Raw genomic sequence first — 17,423 nt, 5'->3', positions numbered from 1 at the left:
GAGGAAATAAGGGAAGATCGAGTGATTTGTTACGGATGGGGTTTGAACCTCGAATTCCAGGGACGGTGGTTGCTCAGGAGAGGAATGTATTCCAGCTCTGAAACCGTGAGAATAGGGGAGGTTAAAGATCTTAGAAACAAGGTCCCCAAGATGAAGACCTTGCAATGGGTGGTTTTTAAGACCCTCGGTGTCTCTATACCATGAGATCTCCATGACTTGCTCTTTCACCAGGAGAGCACCTTTGGCTCCGGGCACTCGCCAGGAGGTGGCAGTGTGACTTTGTTCTTGAAAGTCCCAACTTTTCTAAGCTTCTGAAACCAGCCAACTTTCCCAGATCTGGGGGACCAGGGCTGCGCTCTCGCTCTGCTCCCCCCAAATCTCAGACCCTGGAATCGGGGAGGGGGGAGTCAGCTGCCTGGACTCCCAACCGGAACTCAGACAATGCCCACTGAAAGCCTCCAGTTTCTCTAAAATTGGCACTTTTAGCTGCATAGATTTCAGAACCAATTCCCATTTAAATGAGGTAGTGTGGGTTTGGTGAATGTGTTGGCCAGGAGTCAGGAGCCTGAAGTTCAGCCTGGCGTAGTGGGAAAAATAATAAACTAAGAATCAGAAAAATGAATTCAGATGCTGCCAGCCAGCTGTGCAAACCTGGGGGAGTTGCCTGTGTGTGCCCCAGTTTCCCAATCTGTAAATCAGAGGGCAGACTAGAGAGCTGAGGCTCTCCTCTATCTCTGAAACTTCAGTCTTTCTGTGGGGGGAGAAATTTTGTCTGAATAACTCCAAAGGAAGAGGGAGGAAGAAAGAGAGCTGAGGAGGAAAACCATCTATCACCACTGTTTAATAACCATACCTTTGTCACTCTGTGACCTGGGACCCAAAAAGAAACTTGAAGGTGACATCAAAGGCAAGAACTATCATTTTTTAGCACAGTGCCTGCCACATGATAAGTAATTAATGCCTGCTGATAGACTGATTGTGATGTAATACAAAGTGCATTGGGCCTGTGAGTCAAAAGGGGAAAAAAGGAAATAAGCATGTGTTAAGCACCTGCTGTGTGCCAGCCATTCTGCTAAGTGCTTTATCCTCCTAACCACCCTGAAAAGCAGATGTTATCCCCTTTTTACAACTGGGAAAAGAAGGCAGAGGCCAAGTGACTTGCCACACTGTGTGATTTGTCACACAGGCTAATATCTGTGGTTGGGTTTGATTTCAGATTTTCCTGACTCCAGATCCAATCATTTATTCACTGTGCCACTTTGCATTAAATTCTAGTTCCATCTGTGCAACTTTGGACAAATCATGTCCCCTCTCTGAACTTTTCTTTCTCCTTTGTTAACCAAAAAAGATGAACTAGATACTAATTTCTTAATCCTATATGGGATCTCATAACTGAATGTAGGAGTCATAAAAATATGATTTATTATTGGTAAATGTTTGATTTGTATTTTTTTATATTTCATATATATTATAATATATAAAATGTTATGTATTGTATATATCCTATATATAATGTATTATATATAGTTATATATATTTTTATATCCCTATCTCCTGGGGTCATGGAAGAATTTCTCAGGCAAAAAAAGATCACGAGTAGAAAAAGTTTAATAAGTCTTGGACTAGATAACATTGAAAATTTGGTGCTTATCATTAATAACTGAGAGGAGAAGCAGTAATAATTTTTAAAGTAGATTCAAAAACAATAAATATTATTTAATAATTATATATATATGTATATAATCAGCAGCTTTATCTTTTTAATAGTCATAAGGAACTGAGGTTAACAATAGTCAATATACCAAACAGTATGCTGAGCTCTGGAAATACGAAGGCAATTCAATCCCTTCTCTCAGAAATCTCTACATTGCACAAACTATATATATACAAGATAAATTGTGGATCCCATTATTGTTGTCCTTTTTACTCAGAAAAAAAACCAAAATAATGTCACAATGCTGGAGCCAGTGTACAAGCTTGCAGCTGATCAGACCAAAACGAGCTCATAAGGCTCTATCATAAGACTGGCACAAATTGTGAGTAATCTTACAGGGAATGCACTCATATTAAGGAAAACTGGAAAGGACTTCTTGTAAAGAGTGAGAGTTTATCTGAGACTTGAAGAATGCTAGGAAAGTTGGAAGGCAGAAAATATAAGGGACTATTCCAAGCATGGGGGACAATCAAATGGAACATCTTGTTGGAGGAAAAGCAAGAAGGCCAGTCAATCAACAAGCATTTATTAAGCACCTACATTGTGCTAGGTACTGGATCAGAGTGGGGAATCAAGTGTAAGAAGACTGGAAAGGTAGAAAAGGGCCAGGTTTTTTGGCTTTAAAAACTAAAAAAAAACTTTTTAATTTAATAATTGGGAGACACTGGAGTTGATCCAATGGGTGGGATGATTTAGACTTTCATTTTAGGGAGATTAATTTGACAGCTGAGTGGATGATGAATTGGAATAGGAAAAGACAAGTCAGGAAGAACAATCAGCAGGCTATTGTAATAATCCAGGTGTGGCAATGTCAGCGAGAAGAGGGAATATACCAGAGATGTTATGTAGGTACCATTGATTGGTGTGGGAGGCAGGGAATGAGAGGGAAGAGCTACGGGTGATCTGTTTCTTGTGAGTCTATGTGACCAGGACTGTAATACTCTGGATAGTAACTGCAACATGAAGAAGAGGGGAGGCATTTGAGGAGAAATATGAGTTCAGTAGGGACATTTTGAATTTAAAGTATATACAAGACATCTAATTTGAGATGTCCAAAAGCAGTTTGAGCTGCAAGCCTGGAGGTTAGTGACTGGGGACCCCAAAGCCTGCTGGGGTCCTGTGCAAGGCTGACTCAAAAAATGTCTCATGATAATCCATTTGTACAAAACAGAAAAGTCAGGAACGCCTCTATTTCCCTTCAGTGGGCAGAACCTTTGGATGCCAAAGCATTTCCAGGGGATGATGGGATTTCCTGGGGCTACTGACTTCCAATTAATTCAGTGTTATTCTTGAAAGCAGCATCTAGGGATTTGGCCCTCCTTCCTCCTCTCTGACATGGTCCTCCCTCCCTTAGAAATAGCTGTAGACACACATCTCTGGGCCATTTGTAATAATAATTACTACCATTTTTATGATGTTTTAAGGTTTGCAAGGAACTTTCTTCACAGAACTTCAGTGAGGTTAAGTCCTGCAGGCATCTTTATTCCCATATTATGGATGAGGAAATAGAGTTCAAAGAAGTGATCAGACTTGTCCAGCTATAAAGCTATGGAGTCCTTGTCCCAGGATCCATCTCTGTCTGGCTTTCAACGATAGGCTCTTGCCACTGGGCTTATCTTGGAAGGATATTAGTAAAAGATAAGCTGGTTCTCAGTTTGAGACTGTGTGTGTGTCTGTGCAGAAGGCAGGCATTGCAAAATGTGGGGAGGTCTCATTTCCAGGTACATAAACACTGCACCCACCGCATCCACTGATCACTTCAGGAGGCTCCTGTATCAGGAGAATCTGAGCTCTAGCATCCCTTTGCTGAATGAGCTCCCCTCTCGTCTCACACACACAGGAAGTCCTTTCTTTCTTCGGGGGTCAGCACCAGATCTAATTTGCAAGATTATTACCTAGCCCTTCATAATATAGCCTTTTAAATGTCCTTAATAATGGTGGCTCTAGATTCATATCCCACCTCTGCCATCAGTGTGACTGTAAACAAGTCCCAAAGCTCTCCGGGCTTCCATTTACTCCGAAAAGGATTAGTTTAACTTTGCTAACTTGAAGTCTGTTCTCCTGCTGCTAAATAACACAGGTATTCCCCTCTTCTTTACAGATGAAAATAAGAATCATATAATCAAAGTACCTATCTTCTGGTTGTGTTATTGTTATTTTGAATAATTTGTATTAAAAAAGAGTCATATAAGTGATACGGCTTGTCTAGGGACACGTCTAGGGGACAAATCAGAGTCTGATCCCAGACCTTCTGGCACATATTACAAACCAGATCCCAAGTTCTTTGAGAGTAGGGTTCTATCTTTGCCTTCTGGGTATAGAAGGCCAGTCATGGGCCATGACTTCCCAAGTACAGGTGTGGGCCAGAATTCCCTTGGGCCATCAACCTCTGTGTCTCTGCTCCACAGGGTCAGAAAAGGGTCTGAGCAGGTATCGCTATGGAAACCTGCTATAGGAGACAGGCCACTTGGCAGGTTGCTAAGCAGCATCAGCAGGAGGATGAAGCTTCCATTGGGCAACAGGAACTTTACCTTTGTGGCTGGCCCAAGAATGTGCCCCGAGGAGCGGGGGAAGTAGAGGACTTCATTGTCTGCAGGGAAAAACCCTCCAATGGAAGGTTCCCAACCTAGCTTTTCTGCTTCTTCCCCCTGCCATCCCCTCGAGGATTGCCCATTGTCAGCCAGGTCCCGGGGCCAGGATGATGGAGAAGAAAGAATCAGAGGCCGGGTATATACGTAACAGATTTTATTACATTAAACATAATAAGTTGATAGCAACAAGTTCAAGAGAAGTTCAGCATAGGAGCTTTGATCCCTGCAGAAGCATGAGCAACACCTAATTGGGGGTATTCTTAGCCTCTCGGGGTGGTCACCGGAGAGCTCCTAATCCCACGGTTTTCACTCCCCACTCCCACTCCCTTTTGAGTGGATGGGACAAAAAAAGGACCCAATTCATGACCACGTGGCATCTGCCTCGATAACAAGGGAGAAAGTGGAAATGAAAAGCAGTGATAGTGATAAAAGCCATTTGGAATCAACAGTTTTGTTTTGCTTTATTAAGTTACACAAACAGATTTATTCATTTGCTGGGAGCCAAGGGGAGACCAAAGTGTTAGACCGCAGCCACCCTCATCTCTCAGAAGGGGAGGACTCACAATCCCATTAAGCCCCATCCTGGTAGGGGGGAAGGAACTGCAAAGCCATTGTCTTTCTCTTTTTCTGCTCATTTCTGGGTTCGGGTCCCCAAAACTGCTAAAACCTAAGGCTTGTCTTTGGTTGTCAACTGGCCCTCTGCAAATTTCCCTGTACCCTTCACCTCACTCTTGAGCAGGGCAGCGGACGCGGGATTGGCGTTTCCTGAATGACTAAGCAGCAGTCTGTGCCCTCCTTCTCTGGGTAATTGTCCTAGGTCTTAAATATTGCTGCAGCCAAAAGAAGCCGCTGGCTGAGGTGGGTCTCTCTCCTCTCCACTCCCCGACCCCCTAGCCGTCAGAACAGAAAAATGCCCTTCTCCTCTACAACCCGTAAACTCAACAGTCTGATCTATGCACCAGGCCCAGGGCAGTTACATTCAAGGCCATCCTTCCAGCTTTGTTCCCTATTCCACAGAGGGGATGATCTGGGGCATTATCCAGCGCAGGCTAGAGCCCGGGTGGGGTGGGATGGGGCTGAGGCAGCTGGGGACTAGAGTCTGGGTTCCTCCCCTTTTCTCAGAACTTGCAGTACCTGCCACTTGGGCTCAGGCATCCCCCGGGGGACCTGGGGCAGCCCTGGGCTCTCAGACAGCTTGGAGACAAAAAGCATTTATCACACGAGATGGAGCCAGATGGTGGCTATTATTAACCTGTTATTAACCGGGCAGTTATATTACATCATGTATTTTGAGGTTCTGCAGAGGAAACCAAATGCTACTACATATTTAGCCTGGTCTAAAATGACTCACCAGCTTGTGAGCTACACCATGGATGTAGCAAGACACTGAAACACAAGTGTCCTCCAGCCCGTGTCAAGCTGGTTGAGACAGAGATGTTACAGGATGCTCTCTTCCCATTTCCTTTGAACATCCACTAACATTTGGTCCTAGACTCGCCCAGTTTATCCTTCTGAAGAGCTTTCTGGAGTTCAACCAATTCAGGGAGAGGAAAAAAACCAAAGTAAAAGGAGAAAACTGAGGAGGCAGAGATGGGTCCAGCTTAATGAAAAATTCACCCCCAAATGCTTTGGATATAAATATCACAAAATTCTCAATGATCCAGAAGGCAATAATCAAACAAAAAAAGGGAGAAAAACCCACTGCTAAATGCTGTGTAAGTTCATGGGGAAGCCAAAAGTCAGTGTATGTCAGTTTCATGGCTCACTGCCCCCCACTGCCCACTTGGTAAGCAAAATGGATGTCAATGCTTTTTGTATTCTCCTGGGAACTGTTTGATGACAGCATGAGACTCCAGTTCAAGTGGGTACTGAATGTACTCACTGACTCCTTCCCCCCCCCGCCCCCATCTCTCTCTCTCTCTCTCTTTCCTTTCTTTCTCTCTCTCTCTCTCTCTCTTTCCTTTCTCTCTCTCTCTCTCATCTTTCATCTCTCATCTTCTCCACAAACCTGTGGATTTGGGCAAGGGGAGGAAACCATTGACCATAAGAGCCATAATCACAACATTTAGACTCAAGCAGGCCATGAGGAACTTGGTTGGCAGGCGGCCTTGCTTGGGAACAGTGGAGAGCTTCAGAAAGCTCTGCAAATAGAATTTCATCAAAGTACTGTTTCAACCTCCAACTAAAATATACCCATACAAAAGAATTTGAATTGTATGATAGTTTTAAATGATATTTTCTTTGTTTCTGCTTTTTCTCCCCCTTATTATGATTAATTTTTTTTTTGGGGGGGACACAATTCTAACTCCACTATTCAACAAATTCTATCCCACTGTTCATCAAAATCCTAGCATTTGCAGCGGTGATTTTTGAGTGACCAATGAAAAATGGACGGGATTTCACAGTAAAACAGAGCTGCAGGACTGCCAGGCTATTCAACGAAAACGGGACAGGACTTACAAAAGAAGTCAGGAGAGGGGGGAGGAAAACACCTTGGAAGTTTCATTCCAGAAACAAAAATAACAATAATAAAATAAAATAAAAATATTTCTGAAGAGATTGCATATAAAGCCTTTAAACACTTTTGGAAGATTTCCCTCCCTCTTTTCCATTCTCCATCTCCAAGTTGGAACGTTTACCAAGAAAGTGTATACAATAATCTCTAGAAGCGAAACAAAATAACTCCCTCCCCCCTCCCCAAACACATTATCCAAGTATACATGAGGGATAAAATTACATTTGTACAAAAATAGATTTTTTTTAACCTAGTGATGCTTTAGACATTTTTCTTATCTCTTTGTTTACTCGTCATTCTTTCTAGACATTTAGCTACGTTTGTCATAGCTAAGGCATTGCCAAAGAGTGGGGACTGCTAAAGCTGTTACCCAACAGCATCTTAAAATAGATGCATCTCCTCATCTTGAGATAGTCATTCGAACCCGGATTTCACCAAAGGAGGGGTCCTTATGTACTTGCTTACATGAAGCAAATTTACAGGAAAACAGAAAAAAAAAAAGAAATTGATTAAAAATAAACACAAAACATTTGTAATTGCTACAGGCATAATATATGTATATGTGAGTGGGGATATATATACAGTGTATATATCTACAGTACATACATGTATACACGCACACACACATATGTATCAACTTAAAATAGATCATGCACCTTATTCATTCAGTGATGGGGACAACATCAGCTGATTATCCACTGCTTTGCAAATTCTGCCGAGGCATTTTTGGAGGCCATGGAGAAGGTGGTTTCATCAAGAGCTTCCCTATCAGCTGCAGACCCAAGTTTGGGGTGGAAAACACCAGGGCTCCCCCAATCCCATGGGAGAAACTAATATGCCAGAGGTCAACCCCAGAGACTCCGCCGAAATGGCTTGTCTTGGGTAACAGCATGTGTGAGTCAACTGTTCGGAGGAAATCTTCTCCATCTCTGAGCAGGCCCTTGCAGGCCCACTCAGCTGGACAAATGGGGTGGTAAGTAACTGTGCCACTGACCACGGGATAAATACTCTGAAACACCCACTAGGTGAGCCAGATTCCAAGGAAAAGTCTCACTTGGGGGGGAAGTTGTCAACCAGCACGGCCGAGGCAAATAAGGAATTCTGGCTTTTCTGCTGCCAGGAGGTCCCAAGAAAGCCCCCAGTGGTTTCTGCAAGTGGCATTTCCTCAGAACTTCCATCAGCGTGATAAGAACACATAGACACTGCCCGGAGGTCAAAGTGCACAAATGATTAAGGCCCTCTCCTGAGATAACTGCAGTCTCTATCAGAAACACAAACAGTCCAGGTGTTGCTCCAGGCCATGGCCATTCTCCTGGCTTTGCTGATGAAGAGACCCCCATTAGGAGCCAGAGGGGTAGAAAGAAGAGGAGGCTACAGGACTGGACAGCCAAGACTGCTGGGGATATTTACCAGCTGTTAACTGCTCAAAGTTCCATTTTAGCCTTATTTTTTCCCCCCCCAAGCCAGAAGAAAAGGGACAGAACAGGGATTTGGGGGCAAAGGGTGGTTAACAAGCTGATGTTAGTGCTATCTTTAGAAAATTAAAGATTGTCCCACCAAAAAATAATAATAATAATTACAAAAAAAAAATCACCTTAATTGAACCAGATTTTTGTGAGAATACTAAATGTCTGGTTAAATAAAAGTCCTAACTCTCTATTGAATAATGTGCCATTTTACCCAAATATCACCTCTCCAAACAAGCAGTATATTTATAATAACAATAATAATGACAAGAGGAAAAAAAGCCAGAGTTTAAGGAAATACAAATTAATGAGTCAAATAAAATCCTATTATGGATTCATGCAAATGAGGTGGTATATTTAAGGCTACAGTGTCATAATCAGACTTCCTGGGGAAGATGGGGGAGAACTTCTTGCTTTGGAACATGAAGGAAAAAACAGAAGAGTCTATGCTATGCTTGGATGCCCACTCAAGGCACTAAATATTCCTTACCACTATGAGGGCAAGTTCGCAGCAACAAGTTATATCCACAGCTCTTCCCAAATCAGTCTGAGTCTACATTTATCCTAGACTTTTCATCCTTAGGACCAGCAAGGCAGGATCTGTGTGAATTAGGGCAAATTACAAAGGCCCTAGGAAAGCTGGAGATGACGTCCAGACATTCCAGTTTTTTCTTCTTGCTGATAAGAGCAACATCATTTTCTCCCACAGGAGAAAGGTACTAAAAATAAGTGGGAAGGACAGAAGGATTATCCAGAAAAATGCGGGGTTATCTTCCATAAGGCTGATGACTACTAGCTCTTGAAGTTTTGCCTGATAAGTTTTGTTTAAGATGGCAAGATATGCTGATTGTAGATCCAATTCTTCACACTCCTATGAGCACAAGTGTACCAGTACTTTCTACCTAACAGAAATGAAAGAGTTCCCAAACTTAAAGCCAAATACAGTTTCTATGTTAGAAAGAGTCTTGAAATTCATCTAGCCCAACCTCTCATTTCAAAGATGAGGAATTCAAACTTCCAAGAGGGGAAAGAATTTATGACCACATTGTCACAAAAATGGCCAAGTCTGGACCACTTGCTGGTGTTCTGGTTCCAAGGACAAAGTTCATGTCATGGTCACAATCAATTTTCAATCAGTCATTCAGAACCAGCTAGGATACCCTTTGGAGAAGATTGTGATTGAAGGACAAAGAAGTCAACTTTTACCTCCAGCCTGGACTAACTAAACTGTAGCCTCTTCTTATATTTAGGATTGATACACCTGAGAAGCAAAGAGCAGCAGTGTGAAATCTTCCTCAGGCAATAACTGAAACTGTCTCACTTCAAACAGGATAAAACTTCTAGGGGCAATTATGGACTGAAAATAGAAACTAGGAGAAAGTGTAGGAAACATTAAAAAATTATAACCTATTATCTCAAACTTAAAATTAACTAAGTCTTGAAGAAACTCTCTTTTGTTAGGAAAAATAAATTCTGAAAGAATGTTAGTTTCCTTCTCCTACCTCAATCAGAATCCCCAGCCTAGTTTTTCTCTAGCTCTTTTCTCATTATTTCTTTCCGAGGAAGCACTTGTTGACAGGAAATATTCCAGCCCCAAAGTAAAATATGGGAAGGGTGAGCATGGAAAAAGAAAGTACTGAAGTCAGCATAATTTAGCCAAATTCAAGCTAGATGGTTCTGTTGAGACAAGAAAATGGATACTCCTACTACCTAAGCTGGAACATCATCTATTGATAATAAAAGCAAAGGGTTTTGGGAGTCTGAGAAGTATTAAATAATTAATATATCATCGGACAACAACCATAAGGAAGAAGATTTGTGGGTCCAAACAGGAACTTAATAATCATTGTCTCACGATGGAATAAACTATCCCAGGAATTAGTAAGCCTGCATTATTTAAGATAGTATTCAAAGTAAGGTTGGACAACTGTCTCATCAGAAATTTTAAATGGAACTAAAGGACACAGACTAGCTAGAAGATTCATAGAGTCTTCCAATAGAGTTAATAAAAAGTCTCAATTAAGTCTAAGATGATGTTATTTGAGAAATCTAATGGAATATAACCATAAAGTAAGCTGGCATTTTTCAGGCTATCTCCAGAGCAACCATCAACATTTCCTAAACATAACCTGGAGGAGAAACAGATACAAAACTTTAGGTATCACCAAGAAATTTGTTTTTTAGATGGGCAAACAGTGGGCCAAGGGTTGTTACTTCTCTTGGGTGGTAATTTGTTACCTTAATTGTGGAATAAGAACTCAGAAGATTTAACACTTTTTTTTTGTTTCAAATCTCAATGTCCTCTGAATCACAGAAAATCGAGTAAGGAAGTCTTAGAGATGGAAATGATTCAAGAAACAGATGGCTCACTGACACACCTCAATTAAAACCACCTAGTTGCCCAAATAGACAATCTTTTTAGTTGACCTGCATTAATGGTACATAAAACAATTCACTAGAATGTGTGTACGTATGTTTGTGTGAGGGCTGCAGAGCTCACAGCTGCCTACAATACATCTGGAATGGCCAGTTTTCTGCCAAGAAGCTACTTGAAGGGCTAAATGATGACCATAACAGCTAAACCGAGGAAGTTCAAGTCCACAAAACACTCTAGTGATTAGTCTCCACCATTCAGTGATTAAAAAAAAGAAATTTAGGAAGCAAGAAAAGAAGCCAAAACCCAGGGGTTAAGATTGACCTTGGTCAAGTGTGAATACATGTGTAGGTGTCCAGGGCTTCGAACCCAGGATGAGTAGGAGAAATTAGGAGGCTAAGAGAAGGGAAGAAGGGGGTGAGGGAAAGGATATCTGAGTCACTGTAGCCTTAAAGAAAACACTCTCCCCTCCAAACCAAAAAAAAAAAATTCTGTACATTGAAGTTGGCTCATGTTTTGATTGGCTCTGGTGCTGAGATAATAGCTTGTTATCTTTGGAAAAATGGTGCACATACCCCTCACTGAGTGAAGGGTAATTGTGGGATCAAGTGGCAGTCACCAAAATCACCTCCTCTAGTCTTCCCCGCAATGGGCAGAGGGGGGCTGCCAGCAGGAGCCTCTTACTACGAAAGCCTGGCCCCCAACTCCCTTTTTCTCTCTCCCTCCTCTTTTCCAAGGATGACAATGCTCTGTGCAAGTCATGAGTTAGCTGGGTACCGACACTGTCAAGGTCACCAATACTGAGAGATGTCCTCTTTTTGAAGAAGGCAATAATGGATAATTAAAAACAAAAAGTACAAAAAAACAAAACAAAACAACAAAAAAAAAAAAACAAGAAACAGGTGATTTGAAAAAACAAACAGCAAGATTAAGACAATCCCTCTGTCTCCCCATTAGAAACTCCCCAAAGCCCCTGTGACCAGAGAAGTCCCATGGATTTAGCTCCTCCTCTCCTTTGTCTTCCACCTCCATTTCCAGAGAATCCTCCCATGTCCCCACAAGAAAATAAGGGTGGCTGACAACAAGGGTCATGAATGAACCAAGCAGGAGGAAGATGGGAAGGTTAGGGTTTGGTTGAATTTTACACCATTTCCCCCCCTTTTGTTGTCCTGATTCCACTGCCTTTTTTCCCCAAGAAAAGTAATCAGAAAGAAGTAATAACAATAAATTCCTTAGGTGGAGCAGTGAGCAAACCAGCCCCAAAGGGCAAAAGACGGCACGGAGATGGGGACCAAGGCGAAGATACTGGGATGTCCTCCAGGTGGAGAAGAACAGAACAGAAGATCTTTCTGGCATCAGCAGAGAGGGGACTTGAGGTGGGGACTGCCCCCATTGGACAGAAAAGGGCTGACCCAATGGGGTGAGGTTTGGTCTATGTCATTTGGTGGGGTGCCTCCAACATCTCCATCAGGAAGGTGTCAATGGGGGTATCTCCTATTAGCTTGAAGAAGAAGAGGTGCTCCAAGCATTTCAGACCGATGGACCGGAGAGCGGGGAGACGGAGCAAGAGCTTGGCGAACCTGCAGACAGGGAGGACATCGGGAATTATGAGGGGAAGCAAATAGTAGTGTCAAAAAAACACACAAACCTTTCCCACATAGAATACGGCTAAGAGCTGAAGGAGTCTTACAGATCCAAGCTAAACCCCTAATTTTACGCTGCAGAAACTGAGACCCATAAAGGGGAATGAGCTTTTTCAAAGGGAAACAGGAGAGCTGCAAGTCCAAATCAGGTCCTTCGCCTTCAAATCCAATCCACTACAGCACACCCCTGGCTGTGAACCTTTTATACACAGGACCTAGAGGCCCTTCCTGTCACCCTGTGCAGCACCTGGCTCTCACACCTGCCCTGGTTTTTTTTAACTAGATCAGGAAAACGGATCCCCAAGAACCAAAGCAGTTTAATCAAGTCAGAGCCTCCCAGAGAGAAAGGCTCTCAAAGAACTTGAAAGGAAAAGTATAAATCACAAACTTTTTACAATAGATATAGCTTTAAGAGTCCTATAGGGATAGGGTTAGAACTTTAGGAGTTAGAGCTGAGAGGAAGCAAACCACCTACAGGAAGCCCTCCCTGACTACTGTGACCCACAGTGGTCCATCCTTCTCTGAACTCCTAAAGTACCTAGTATTCAAACTTAACACTTAAATTAGTACTAGCTGTTATATCATTTTGTTTTGAGAGGTCTGACCCCTTTACTTTCTTACTCAATAAACTCTCTAATCACCTCCCCTCACTATTACCTCTGGGAACAAATATAGAGTTCCTTTTAAAGAAGCATCACAAACTGGCTCCAACCTATCTTTTTTTTCCTATTCCTTTTTTATTTATTTAAAATTTAAATACAAAACAGGAAAAGAAAAAAATTGTCATGTGCACAGCAGAACATAAGGATTTTTTTACATTAGAACATAAGGATATAAAACTAAATTTCCACTTCAAGAAAATTTATATAATAAATACAACACATTGTATTCAGAGTTGTCCATCTTTGCTTCCTTGTAAGTTTTCTTTTGTTCTCTGCTTTTTACTTTATTCTTTTTTTCCCTTTTCTCCCCCTCTTCTCCAAGAAGGCTACAATTAACCAGATATGTATATATATATATATATATATATATATATATATATACATACATGTACATACAGAAGCCGAGCAGGGGGGTGAATGCCTTTAGTCCCCAAGTCTACATTAGGTCCCTGATGAGGGGAGCAGGGTGAAAGAAACAGGGAGGGCCGGAAGAGAAACCCCAGCCTCCTGGAATCATCTGACTCATTTTAGGCTTGGCAGGAAGGGCACGTGTTTAACTGCCCTGAGGCCGGGCGCCCTGCAGAATTTAGGGGGGGGGGGTGCCTTGGGTTCGGGTTCAAGTTCAGTAGGAGTGGGTGGGACCTATCTTCTTTCAGAATCATAATACTGATATGCGAGGAGTGAAATCAGAGCAAGCAGAAGTTATCCAAAGGAAAAACATGGAAATAGAAATCCATTACTCACAAGATTATTTTTTTTAGTTCAGTGTCTCCCTGTTGGGGAGACAGAAGGATAGGACTTGGGTCTTCCTATCTCTCCAACCCACCTCTCCCTTTCTGACCATAAGGACCCACTCTCAAGGAATTGCAATCTAACTAGAAAGACATTTTAATACAGGGAAGAGATAAAAACAAATCAAAAAAAGTTTTAATCATCTACTATGTGTCAAGGACTGCTCACTGGGCAGAGGGGTTACAGGGACAAAAATGAAATAAAATGTTAGATCCCCCAGATTTGTCTGGGAATAAAATGTACTTTTGTAAATACGTACAAAATATATTCAAGGTATAGTTTTTGAGGGGAAAGCACTAGCAGCAGAGACAAGCACTGGAGTAGGAGGACAGTGGGTAGCTATTAAGAAAGTCTTCATGTATATCAGCACAGTTTTGGGGGGGGAAAAAACAGGATTCCAGGAAGTTTAGCATAATGCCTGGGACATAGTAGGTGTTTCATAAATGTTGATTGATTGAAGCAAATTTGAGATGAGATTGTGTTCCAAGAATAGGGAGGGCGGAGTAGGGTGAGATGGGACAGTTTGTACAGAGGTACAAAAACAGGAGTTAGAATGCCTTGTATGAGGAACACTTAAGACAGCTTGGTTGGAAGTGTGGGAAGGAAAGCGATGTGTATATATATATATGTCATGTGTGTGTGTGTATATATATATATATATATACATATATATATGTCTTATATATATACACATGCGTGTGCACACACACACACACACATACACACACTAAGGCTGGAAAGACAGATTTGAAGTAAAGCAGAGGAGTCAAGAGGGATAGAAAATAAAAGTTATGCACAAACATAAAGTAAAAAAATCAGGAGTAGAATTTTTTAGGTAAACAAAATAGGGATAGTAATCTGGTTTCAGAAAAAGTTAAAGCTAAAATAGACTTAATCAGAAGAAAATAATTAGGAAAACTACACTGTAGTCAGTCATATTAATCAATATTGCTTTAGACTATTTAAAATAACTAGACAGTGTAAGGTTGGAATATTTCTGTGGTGTAGGAAATGATGAGTTGGTGAATTTAGAAAAAACATGGAAAGACTTGGACTTAGAAAGAAAGATGTTATCCACCTTCAGAAAAACAGGATAAACAAGCATAGTACAGTCTTACATAGATGTATATGAATGTATGTATGTATGATTATAGATATCTGTGTATTTATATATATATATGTATATGTATGTATACTCACAAAAAATCTTGTGAGTAATGGATTTCTATTTCCATGCTTTTCCTTTGGATAACTTCTTCTTGCTCTGATTTCACTCCTCGCATATCAGTATTATGACTCTGAAAGAAGATAGGTCCCACCCACTCCTACTGAACTTGAACCCGAACCCAAGGCACCCCCCCCCCCCTAAATTCTGCAGGGCGCCCGGCCTCAGGGCAGTTAAACACGTGCCCTTCCTGCCAAGCCTAAAATGAGTCAGATGATTCCAGGAGGCTGGGGTTTCTCTTCCGGCCCTCCCTGTTTCTTTCACCCTGCTCCCCTCATCAGGGACCTAATGTAGACTTGGGGACTAAAGGCATTCACCCCCCTGGCTCGGCTTCTTGGCTTTGAGCTTGGAAGTGGGGGGTGGAGATTGGGGGGAAAGCAAAATATTAAAGAGCATTTTAAAAAGGAGAATTCTTCAAGAGCAAACTGGTGTCATGATACTCAGCTGCCAATGGGAATGTGAAAAAAATGTATGGCCAGCAAAGCCAGAAGGAGAGACTCAGACATTTCTCTAGGCTGTTAAGCCTCCACTCTGCTGGCTGCTACATACAGGGGCTCTCGATATGGGCAGTGAACTAGGGGTGGAGGGGAGGGGGGAGGGGGCTAGCCTTATTAATAATTAACAATGTCTTTAAGGGAAAAAAAAATCCTTGTGGTTTGTTACCATACAATCAGCATTTTAGAGCCGAAAATGCAGTTTAAAGGTTGGAGGAAGGCCAGGGAACGGGCTGTTTTCTGCTGAGCTGGCGAGAATGTTAGGCAAGAATCCAGGAAAAACAAATCAGCCCTGCCATCCCCCCACCCCCACCCCATCCAGGAAGTTTCACTTTAAACCGAACCAGATGATGGCTGAACAGAGCTCGGACAGTTAACCATGAGCTTGCCAGCCCAAAGTCTGTGGGTAACTGTTCCCAAGGAAGGGTAAAAGAGCCTCCCCCAGGCCCAGATTCCACTGTAAAGGTAGCAATAGTGATGGGACAGAAAAACATCCAATGAGGTGGGCGCCGGCCCATGGGACCACACAAGCAACTGATGAGGTAATTTGCTCCCTGACTCATTCATTCTTCCAGTCAGAGGAAAAGGTATGACACCGTCTCTGGATGCTCGGGAAGGATTAGGACTCGAGATGCTATTGATCTTTCAACCAAGGATTTACCCAAACCCATTGGAACCTTCTCTTATTCCCTCTGCCTGGAAGTGAATAAAACCAACAGCTTGTTCCTCTCACGACTGGGAGATTCCTTCTCCCTTGGCCTTGGCCGGCTCTTTCTACCTGGGCAGGAAGCTGCCAAGACTCAGCTGAACCTCAGATAAACAGTCAGGGGGTACACAGGAGGGGGTGAGGAGACCGAAGGAATGGGGGCATAGGGATGGAGCTGGTTTTCATTCAGGGAGCTAGCCTCAGAAAATAGGATAACCTGGTCTTACCCATCTCAGTTACCAACTACACCGAGGCTGTCGAACACAACCTTCCTCCATCTGAGGGAACGGGGCTCTACAGAATGTGCACTCACCACTGACAGGGGGTGGTCTGAAGGAAGCCATTGGCCCTACCTTGGAATCTAGGGATGGCTCCAAACAGACCCAGCGCTTCCCCAGCACCACCTTCTACCAACCCATTGTTTGCCCAGAATCTCTTTCAAGCATGGGATCAGTTCTAAGACTACCATTTGATAGTCTCTACTCCTTATTCCCCATTTCCTTTATGGCTCCATAGAACATTATTCCCAGGGGAGAGCCATTGTATCCCGGGTCAGGAAGAAGGCTCACCTCCCAGGCTGGTCCGGATACTTGTGTTTGCAGTAGGCTTCGAGGGAAGCGTAAACTTTCTCTCGTAGGGCTTCTACTTCCGCAGGGTTGGAAAGTCCTTTAGAGTCTGGATGGGAAACAGAAATTTCAAAGGTTAGGCTCAGCTTGGCTGTGAGAACTGGCAAATTTGCGTCCTTCCCTCAAAAAGGCAGAGCGGGACACCAATGGTAAATGATCTCCAAGACTATTAGACCTGGAAGGTGAGAAGCTGTCTACATAGGGAGCCTTTCCCTCTGAAGTCATGAAAGGTCCAACTCTTTGCCAGACTTTGCTGTCATCCCCCATCCTCTCTCTCCAACCTTACCTTCCCAATGCGCACCACTGCTCACCTTCTGGGACCCTACACCTCTTATCATGAGAGTCTTTCCCCTGGCTCATCCCCTACCCAAGTCAATGCTTCCTTCCAAAGCAAATTCAAATGCTACCTCCTCTCTGAAGCCTGCCTGACTGCCTCGCTCTCTCTCTCTTCTCCAAGCATCTATTACCCAACACAAGGTACTAGAAAGCCGGATGCTTAATTGTCCTGCAGTTGTTTCCTGTGTGTCAGTGCTGTCTTCCTGGCTAGAATGCATACTCGCCGCCGACAGGGACTGGGCCACTTTTACTCCGGTCCCCCACATCCCCACCAAGGGT

The 17,423-nt window shown here is 42.8% G+C and overlaps 1 protein-coding gene across 4 annotated transcripts in view; it reads right to left on the bottom strand.

The window, feature by feature from the left end:
• Nucleotides 1–4,444: 4,444 nt before the first annotated feature.
• RXRA (retinoid X receptor alpha) overlaps nt 4,445–17,423 on the bottom strand; it is a 426,208-nt gene continuing 413,229 nt past the window's right edge. For all 4 annotated transcript variants that reach the window (XM_031954924.1, XM_012554015.3, XM_031954925.1 and 1 more), the window contains exons 9-10: nt 16,752–16,857; nt 4,445–12,240 (exon numbers count right to left, since the gene is read on the bottom strand). In XM_031954924.1, coding sequence (XP_031810784.1) covers nt 12,093–12,240; nt 16,752–16,857 — 254 coding nt within the window. In that variant the 3' untranslated portion in view covers nt 4,445–12,092. The remainder of the gene's footprint in view (nt 12,241–16,751; nt 16,858–17,423) is intronic.

The sequence above is a fragment of the Sarcophilus harrisii genome, chromosome 2, assembly GCF_902635505.1.
Source record: "Sarcophilus harrisii chromosome 2, mSarHar1.11, whole genome shotgun sequence".
NCBI classification, from domain to species: Eukaryota; Metazoa; Chordata; class Mammalia; order Dasyuromorphia; family Dasyuridae; genus Sarcophilus; species Sarcophilus harrisii.
The sequence above is the reverse complement of the archived record's forward strand: the minus strand, read 5'-3'. Positions and strand labels throughout refer to the sequence as shown.